At 43.9% G+C, this 10109-nt stretch overlaps 1 protein-coding gene across 19 annotated transcripts in view; it reads right to left on the reverse strand.

Moving 5' to 3' along the window:
* Positions 1-9811, reverse strand: part of cast (calpastatin) — a 90068-nt gene extending 80257 nt beyond the window's left edge. For 13 of the 19 annotated variants that reach the window (XM_031895380.1, XM_031895407.1, XM_031895397.1 and 10 more), the window contains exons 1-2: positions 2681-2839; positions 2399-2500 (exon numbers count right to left, since the gene is read on the reverse strand). In XM_031895380.1, the coding sequence (XP_031751240.1) occupies positions 2399-2455 (57 nt within the window). In that variant the 5' untranslated portion in view covers positions 2456-2500; positions 2681-2839. The other 6 variants (XM_031895373.1, XM_031895374.1, XM_031895424.1 and 3 more) reach the window with 6 other exon arrangements.
* Positions 9812-10109: the final 298 nt, after the last annotated feature.

A 10109-nucleotide genomic window follows, 5' to 3' on the forward strand; every position in this document is an offset into this window, starting at 1 on the left:
TACTGACAGCAGTGCTGTGTGCAACTCTGGAACCCTTGGGTACAAAGCTTCCTGTTCCTATCAGTTACAATGACTGGAGAGAATATCTGAAGTTCCGAAACCGAGGCAAAGCTGTAAGACTTCCTAGCAGGATAAAAGCAAGGGACCTGGAGCTGCCATTGCAGGGTGGGAAAGTTTAGCACATTGTATCCCCGAGCCCAGCACAAAAATGCAAAGAATGTCGTGACAGCTCCCATCCAAGTACTGCCTCTGTGTAATAAGCAACAACAGAGGGGAGCACAGCCCCAAATACGATCATAGATCAGTACTTTGTTCTAAAACAATACACACAGCAGCTCCTATTGCACAATGCTAAACCCATACATAAACAGAAGGATGTATCCATTGTGAAATATATTAGTTTAAATAAGATGGTATTTACCGTAGCATACCACCAGCTTGCAAAGGCCATGTCTGGGTTTCTTCTTGCTTTTTATCCACTTGTTATCAACAATATCCCCATGTACTTAGCTCGACTGCTAAATTCCAAGCTTAGCAGTGATATTCATACACCTCTGGCTGGGAGAGGAGGGACACTCCAGTTCTCCCGCCCCGACGCTCCTTGGCTCTGGGAGGGCACAATACCAGTGTACTTAGAAGAGTGGAACTGCACTGGCACCACACCCATGCTCCTCTGTGTTGTCCCCCGCCCCTCCAGTGAAGCAGGGTGATCCCCAGCCTGGGAGGAGTAAAGCTGAAAGCACTGGCAGGTACTGTCCTGATTTAAAGACTGCCATTAAAAAAAAGCACTAGATCAGATAGTCAATTCCAATACTACCAGCACAACTTCCATAACTTCTTTCTATGTATGTTCTGTGCAAGCATCTCTGCAGTAAAGCAAACTTTGTTGTAGTACAACTCCCAGCATTCTCTGAAGAAAAGTTATTTCTAACAGCAGGAAGTGAATTTAGTCAGTGGCACAAGGGGCAATGCCAGGTGTATTGCTTGGCAAGTTTTTTTTGTTTTTTTTTAAGTCAGCATCAAAAAGCCTAAAATTGTCCTCCATTCTTAAGCAGGAATGGCCTGACAAGTACCTGTACTGGTAAAGTTCAGCAGAGGCTCATCAGATCCAGGCTCATACTGGCAATCTGTGGATTCTGGCAAATGCCAGAGGAGTTGCTGTAAGGTGCCACAGGCAGTCACTATTTATTGGGCTGGTGGTGGGCTGTTTAGGCCTCTGTGTACTTGAAATGCCAGGGCCTATTTTAAAGCCCATTGTGGGCCTGATCAGAACATGAGACAGACACTCAGAGCCAGTATTGACCCCACATTTATATAAACATACCCCCGGCAGGCACATGTAGAGGGTAAGGTGGTCTACAGTACCATTCTGTTTGGGCATCACCAACCACTTGCATATGAGGGTATAAAGAAATTCCATTACTAACCCCTACCCAACTACAAATGAGGAAGGGGTGGTTAAAGTCATATAAAGCCAGCAATTAAATGGGAGTCTATGGGACCCATGTTAATTTCCTTACCCCCCTACCCACTGCCAGATGTAGAAGAAAAGGAAGTCAAGTGTTTTCCAAGGACACAAGAATACAATCTGTTTGTGATATTGCTGTTGTTTTACGGTATTAAAAACTGTTACATGGAGGTCAGTCACATCTGCTGTAAATGGGGGGTAGGAACTGACCATTGCGGTGGTCCCTTGGACTGTTGTCCTTGTCCATCCTATGTACTACATCTCGAAAGAGATGACCTTAGTACCCCATACAAAAATAAACCCCTCAGATATGGGGCCTAAAGACCAGCAAGTCTCCCCTGCACAGTAATGGAGCAGCCATATTATCATGTGAAATAATTATCATTTATATTGAAATCAGTGTGGGTAAAGGGTGCCTATGCCATGTGAATACAAGTGCATTTCCCTTCCATTTGATGCCACATATATAAGTACAGAAATACTCCCAATTTAGCATTATTTGCCAGCCGGCTGATTGCCACTTCTCTTCCTTTGCCCTTAGTGCCTGAAGGCAAGGTGCCTTTTTCAAAGTAGGTGCAAGTTCCCCTTTAAGGTCTATGAGACATGAAAGGAACAGCGCCCATATCCGCTGAAGCCCCAGGAGGCAGCGGCACTTGGCTTCGGTTCAAGTCTGTGGCGAAGTCCCCCGGTAAGTGGCCCTGCAGCATTGCCTGTACTGCCCCAGCCTCTCCCCGCTCATCCCGCTAGCGCAGCCCGCAGTGAGTCACTCCCCAGGCATGTCAGGCACTCGCCCTGTATGCTGTGTGTGGCGTCCGCCCTCAGCCCTCCCTATACGGGCTCCTCTAATCACCTGGGCGCCTGTCACCCTCTTCCTGCCAGTGCAAAGTTCTGCCCTGGGTGCTCCCTGTGCCAACCTGCACACTCACTTACCTCTTTAGTGCCCTTGCCTGGCCCCGAGTGCTTCCTCCCTTTGCCCGGCTTTGACATGGCTGTAGCAACTTACTGCTCCCCTCTCTCGCTTCTTTGGCAGGACTGGAACAAAACAGAGAAGAGGCAGCTTATGAGGGAACTTCCTAATGCATGAAGCAGCTTTTCCGAGCCGAGTCGCACAAGCCCCTCCTCTGCCGCCTGCTGCTGCTGCTACTCCTGCTGCCAAGCGCTGCCTTCCCCCGGCCCTGCTCTCTCTCCCTACTGTGCCAGGACTGAGCTTACCCAGGCTTTGCGCTCTCCCCTATCTCTGGGCTCAAGTGCCAAGTGCCGCCCTGCCCTGGCTCTGATCTCTCTCCCCAATCTGAGGGCTGAACTTTCTCTTTGTGGCTTTTAGGGTGCGTGATTGCGGCCCAGCACTTTGTATACCAGCCCCTGTATATCTTGCCTACCGGCCAGGGGTGTGGTGTTATATTCACATGCTGAAGTGTTTGCTAATAGCGAAGGCGCAACAGGTCCAACAGATTGTGCAGCATTCTTTCTGCCTGCCTGGGAGACTCCCTCAGCCTGTCTCTCCTGTCAATCCTGACCTCTGCTGCTGCTCATTGCGCCAGGGCAATTCACCTTGGCATCTGGGGGCTGTGGGACAGTCAGCCGCAGGGTTGGCTATGGGTGCCCAGCTGTACACATAGATACTGTTCCTACCTAGTGTCATCTAAACAAACACTACCCCCAGTGTGCCCCCAAACATCAATACATACTGCGCTGTGGGCTATGTTGGCGTTTTATAAATACATGTGTAGGGGCCCATAGGGTTAAGCTCCCTATGGCTTTATCCCCCTACCTCTTTACACCTCTATTGTTATTGGGTAATAGCCCCTGTACTTAAGTTACAGTTCTAACACTATTCCCTATAGGTCTATGCAGATTGACCACTCCCCCTGCAGACTGATATAGTGTCTGGTGGCAGACACAGGCCCCAGTACAGCTATTTTACCCCAGAAACCACCACACTATCTGGAGAAGTCAGGGACAGGGCCCAGTGAACGAGGTTATTTTAGTATGAGGACTTAGACTGATTAGTCATAGCACGGAGTGTGACTTAGTCAGGGCTACTTATAGGAGAATTTAGTGGGTTTAGCATACTCCAGGCTCTGTCTGCCTTGCTGTAGGGACCACAGTTCAGACGCAGGTATCAGGCTAGTATTAACCTCTGAACCACTGTTGGCAGTAGGGCTACGGTCCAGTAAAGGGTATTCAACCTTGGGAATCCTGCTAGTGCCTCACATAGAATCTCCATTGTGGTGCTGTGCTGTTTTTCTGCTTTACAACTGCTATTACCAACTGTACCAATCTACCTCAACTTGCTGTGAGTATTTACTGATCCCTGTGATAATAACATCTGTCTTGGACAATAAAGAGTTAACTAGTTAATCTGCAAGAGCTCCTGGTGTCCTATTACTTAATACACTACACAGTACTAGTGGGAGTTGTAGTACAACAACATCGTGAAAGTCACCTTCCACTTAGCGAAGGCCCACTCCTTTGAAAGAGAGTCCTAATGTGCCCCATACTCTAACCATAGCCTGGTGTTTAAAGGTGATTTTTAGCCAAAAAGGGGTTACACATGTTAATAATAATAATACATAGGTGTGTTATGGCTGCTGCCTGTAGCATGGGGGCACAGGGGCGGAGCAATAACAATGTAGATTGGAGGAGGAGCAGTAAAACAGCACCAGCAGTACAGCCAAGACAGGAATTCCATATAGATTCCTAACACTGACATCTTAAAGACAAAACAAAAGTTAAAATCACTGAAAAAAAACATTTTTAGGCAGAATATAATTTCAGCCAGTCATGGTGCAGGTGCCTAACATTTAACTCTTTCAGTGCCGGACACAGGATTTCCTCATACAGGGCTAGATAATATATTGGTTTATACAGTATAGAGCAGCTTTTGCTTTTTGACACAGATATGAAGATTTTTAGGTAGCCTTTGCTATACTTCTCAAATGTATAAAACCAACAGAACTAGGAAGATTGTGTAAGATATTGTAAGCTTTTACACAATTTTAATTGTATACCAAATTGTACATTATCTATTCCCGATGTACCATTAAATACACTAGTGATGACTGCGGCAGGGTACACATACAAGTGCTTACCACAGTTTTTGCATTTTGAACACTGCACTTACCACCCGTACGTGAAGCAAAATGGAGTGCAAGTACCTTAAATTTCTCTAATTAATGCCACAGTCGTGCATGGTGTACCATCTGATTCTCTCTGTTTTATATGCAGATGGGGAGAAGCTGATCTATTCTCATTTGCAGCCCTGTGTAGCTGCACTGACAGGCACAGTCTCGGCCTGAGTGCTACATGGAGCGAAGATTGACCTGAAAATGCATGTTTTCACGTTTTTGGGCCAATCTCTGCTTCGTGCATCTGCTGCACAAAGGCCAACACTTTGACTGTCAGGGCAGCTAGACATAGGAGTGGACCTGCCTTCCTCTGCCTGCCTACAAATTGCAGGCAACGATAAGCCCTGTGGCCTTAGACAGCCAGCGGCATTCAATTCATGAAGGGAGGTCCAGCAGGCACTGTATATGGGCATCACCTTTGACAGCCTAACTTGCACATAATTCAGAAATGCAACCTAGGGAACACCAATGGGCACAAGATGCAGCAGGTCCCTGTTCTTACCACCCATAGTGCTCCACTTTGCACCCTACATTGCATTTAGCACAAGGTGCAAAGTGCAGGTAAGGTTGGCCTAACAGGTAAAACACCTGCCAAGGCCGGGGCCAGAATTACAAATTTACCCACCGGAAAATATCTAATACCCTTAAGATTGGCCCCTGGCCAGCCTCAATCTGCCTAACACCTCATAGCTCTGCCCATTTGTGTCATTGTCCCATCCATTTGATATTGCCCCCTCCCTTTGTGTCCACCCCTCACCTGCTTGTAAAATATCACTAGAAAGGTGGCAACTCTAAGCACAGGCTAAGAATCCACCCCTATGCTTCAAAACTCTGATTGTTGTGCCTGCAACGGGAGCCATTGCTTATCTGCAGTCCAAGAATCTGCCCCATGTGGCATTAGCCTTCAGACGCAAGTGCTCTGTTACTGAACACAAAAAAGTAAATCTGGGAACTTAAAAATAAAGCTTGTTGAGTTTTTCCCTTTGGCCCTTTTTGTGATTTTGTTTAATTTATAATCCAGATACAGGCACTGAATGTAGCACTATGGTCAGTGCTGCCAATAGAAATAAATTGGTCTCAATTAATATTGGAGCCCAAGGCAATATTACTTGGCCATGTGCTATATTTTTTCAGCCTGCTGCCTGAGTAATAAAGAAGTGCATAGTACAGGTATGGGACCTGTTATCCAGAATGCTCGGAACCTGGGGTTTTCCGGATTAGGGAGGCTTTTTGTAATTTGGATCTCCATAAATTAAGTCTGCTAAAAATAATTTAAATATTGAATAAACCCAATAGGCATGTTTTGCCCCCAATAAGGATTAATTATACTTAGTTGGGATCAAGTACAAGGTACTGCTTTATTATTACAGAGCAAAAGGAAATCATTTTTAAAAATTAGAATTATTTGCTTATAATGGAGTCTATGGGAGATGGCCTTTCCATAATTCGGAACTTTCTGGATAATGGGTTTCCGGATAAGGGATCCCATACCTGTTACACACACTGGAGGGGAAAAGGTGGATTGGTGGCTTTTGTGTTGTTCTGCAAAAAGGAATTGGAACTGCCTTGTGGTTGTTAGGTTTAGTAAAGTTGCTCTTGCACTACTGTTATTTCATAATGCCTTTATTCTATAGAGTCACTTTAAAGCATTATTAGGCACAGAGCAAAGATATCATTGCACTCTTACTACCACCCCCCCACCCCACCCATCTTGCAGCACCTAAAAAAAAACTTAAAAACACCATCCTGTCCCCCATACTGGAAAGTGCCATTGCTCATGTTTTTCTGTTCCCCCATGGAAAGTTAGAACTGTCACTGACTAGTCAAGCTTGAGAAAGGCAGCTTGGCATTGAGGCCAAGCAGTCTAGTCTGTGAAGAGGAGTCGTTTACTTTTTCAATTGGTATTTTTTAAGTAAGTTTTATTTTCGTGGAGTTTAAGGGCTGTGATGCACAGGGAGATTAGTCGCCACACGACAAATCTTCCTTGTCGCAGGCGACTAATCTCCCCGAAATGCCATCCCAACGGCTAGAATGTAAATTGCCAGTAGGATGGCATTCGTGGCGCCGCGATTTGCCAGTAGTCAAAGTTTCCTCTCAAGGCAACTTCAACGACTTCGCAGCGCCGCATATGCCATCCCACCGGCGATTTACATTCTAGCTATCTCCCTGTGTGTCACAGCTCTAAATGTGAAAGTTTACAATCATATAGATGGAAAATTCATGGTGATTTTCTGTCTCTATTACTATTATTAATATTAACACCTAATTATAAAATATTGACGTATTCTGCAGCATTGCACAATAACTGGGTGTATATATTAAACATATAAGAAAACAGAGAAAACAACCAACCACCTATACAAGAGGTAAAGAGGGTCCCACCCAAAAGATCTAACAAGTTACTACAAAATATTGAGAACTTTTTTTTACCTGAAGAAGAACACATTAAAGGAGACATATCCTATACAAATTATGAATGTACCAGTGAATTATACTCCTCTAGATATAGAAGGATTGTGCTTAAAAAAGTTGTGTTTCAGACTGATTTATTGAGAAATTCCACAAAAACCCCACTAGCCCCGCCCATCTGTGCCACTTCCTGCTGGCTGAATTCTCTGGATGAGCTGGGGAGCCGGCGGCCCTCCGTACCCTGCACTGTAGGATAGGAACCAATCAGCAGCTAGGCTGACCTGATAGGGAACTGAAGCCTGTCTGTGCTTGTGTAAGTGCAGGGCTGTGATTGGCTCTCCCCCTCCTACTGTGCTTCTGGCAGGGACCGTTAGGACACGCCCAGTCTCCATTTCAAACTCGGACAGAGAAGTGAGAGGATCTATAGGGAGCTCCAATAAAGGGGCCATTTTTACAGATAGGATTAATTTTTAGCCCAAAGGGAAACCAGCACCATATATTATTCATAATTGCCTACAAAATTAGGGTTTTCCCATTTATCCATTTTATGTCTCCTTTAAGGGGTCGATTCATTAAGACACGAGTTTGAATCCCGAATGGGAAAAATTCGGATTGGATACGATAATTTCTGAAGATCGCAAATATCACGAAAATGCTTACGAAAAAATCGTATTAGTCACGATAATATAGTATTGGTGACCTGAAAGTCACAAAATTTTCGTACCGAAAGATTGTAAACAGCAGCAGAACCTTTCTGAATTTTTTGCGCAAGCATCCGGAAAAGTCGCGCAAGTGTACGAAAAAGTCGCGCAGGCATAAGAAAAAGGCACGCAAGCATTCAAAAGTCAACGCTCCGAGCATTCGTGTCTTAATAAAGCCCCCCCTTAGTGTTCGAAACGTTGGATTAACAAAGATTTTTTGTTCTTTTTTAAAGTCCCTGCGTGTGTGTAGCACTCTGTTCTTCGTTCATTTATATATATATCATTTATATATATATATATATATATATATATATATATACAGTGGTGTGAAAAACTATTTGCCCCCTTCCTGATTTCTTATTCTTTTGCATGTTTGTCACACTTAAATGTTTCTGCTCATCAAAAACTGTTAACTATTAGGCAAAGATAACATAATTGAACACAAAATGCAATTTTTAAATGAAGGTTTACGTTATTAAGGGAGAAAAAAAACTCCAAATCTACATGGCCCTGTGTGAAAAAGTGATTGCCCCCCTTGTTAAAAAATAACTTAACTGTGGTTTATCACACCTGAGTTCAATTTCTGTAGTCACCCCCAGGCCTGATTACTGCCACACCTGTTTCAATCAAGAAATCACTTAAATAGGAGCTACCTGACACAGAGAAGTAGACCAAAAGCACCTCAAAAGCTAGACATCATGCCAAGATCCAAAGAAATTCAGGAACAAATGAGAACAAAAGTAATTGAGATCTATCAGTCTGGTAAAGGTTATAAAGCCATTTCTAAAGCTTTGGGACTCCAGCGAACCGCAGTGAGAGCCATTATCCACAAATGGCAAAAACATGGAACAGTGGTGAACCTTCCCAGGAATGGCCGGCCGACCAAAATTACCCCAAGAGTGCAGAGACAACTCATCCGAGAGGCCACAAAAGACCCCAGGACAACATCTAAAGAACTGCAGGCCTCACTTGCCTCAATTAAGGTCAGTGTTCACGACTCTACCATAAGAAAGAGACTGGGCAAAAACAGCCTGCATGGCAGATTTCCAAGGCGCAAACCACTTTTAAGCAAAAAGAACATTAAGGCTCGTCTCAATTTTGCTAAAAAACATCTCAATGATTGCCAAGTGCGTGTCCCGTTACATCTGGCGTAAAAGTAACACAGCATTTCAGAAAAAGAACATCATACCAACAGTAAAATATGGTGGTGGTAGTGTGATGGTCTGGGGTTGTTTTGCTGCTTCAGGACCTGGAAGGCTTGCTGTGATAGATGGAACCATGAATTCTACTGTCTACCAAAAAATCCTGAAGGAGAATGTCCGGCCATCTGTTCGTCAACTCAAGCTGAAGCGATCTTGGGTGCTGCAACAGGACAATGACCCAAAACACACCAGCAAATCCACCTCAAAAACCCTCAAATAAAGCTGAATTACAACACCATAGCAGAAAAGTACCCCATTATGACTGCAGGTGAAGCCGCTATTGTAGTTTATAGAAATTAAGCAATATGGTAGCCAAAGTTCTGTGTGGACTGATAACAAAATAGATGGTTAAGTTAAATGCTGCTCATAATTTGGAAATGCATTGCCTCTAATTACATCTCACTGTTAACTCACTCACTGGTTAAATGATGTGTTGTAATTGCAAGTTGTAAGCTGTACTTACATAGAAAGCTCTTCCTTTTATTGCATGGGCCATCCCAAAGATTATGAGGTCAAGGGGAAATAGACCTCCTGACACTTCTTTTCTTCCTCATTTTGTATCCTTCATAACCCACCACGAAAGGTCATTGTACAAGACCAAGTGTTATGAAGGAGTTATGAAAGTAGCATTTACATACGGTGCATTAATGGGGATATTGACACCAAAACAGTTTATTGCATAAACAAAAGGCAGAAGTAGATAATAAGTAGATGTGCACAGATCAGAACTTGTGCCACAATGCTGTGTACCAAAAAAATGCAACATATCCTATAAAGACATAATTCTACAAGCCAAACAGTTAAAGCTACCTTACCTTTAGTTTTTCTGTGCAGTGTCTTGGAGTGTTTCCTTGACTCTACCATAACCTTCTTTACTTTAACAGTGAAAGGGATGGAATAGGTGAGCAGTGGGAGGAGAAGGCCTGAGGGAAGCAAGGTTTCATGTATCATGTCCCAGTTATGCATTTCTAAATACAGTATGCCTGGCATGTCAGGGCACCTTCATACTGCATTTGTACACAAGACAGAGAGAATGTGGTAGGACAGTATAATGTTCTGTGTCCCAAGTAATCTGCAATATACTGGCCTAGGGGTTACTGATAATGGTTAGAGGATCTCCTGCATACAGCACAGGAAAAAAAATTGCGACTGAGCAGCAGCAAGCATAATGAAAATATTTACTTTATTTAATTGTTTCATT

The sequence above is a fragment of the Xenopus tropicalis genome, chromosome 1 (genome assembly GCF_000004195.4).
Source record: "Xenopus tropicalis strain Nigerian chromosome 1, UCB_Xtro_10.0, whole genome shotgun sequence".
Lineage (NCBI taxonomy): Eukaryota > Metazoa > Chordata > Amphibia > Anura > Pipidae > Xenopus > Xenopus tropicalis.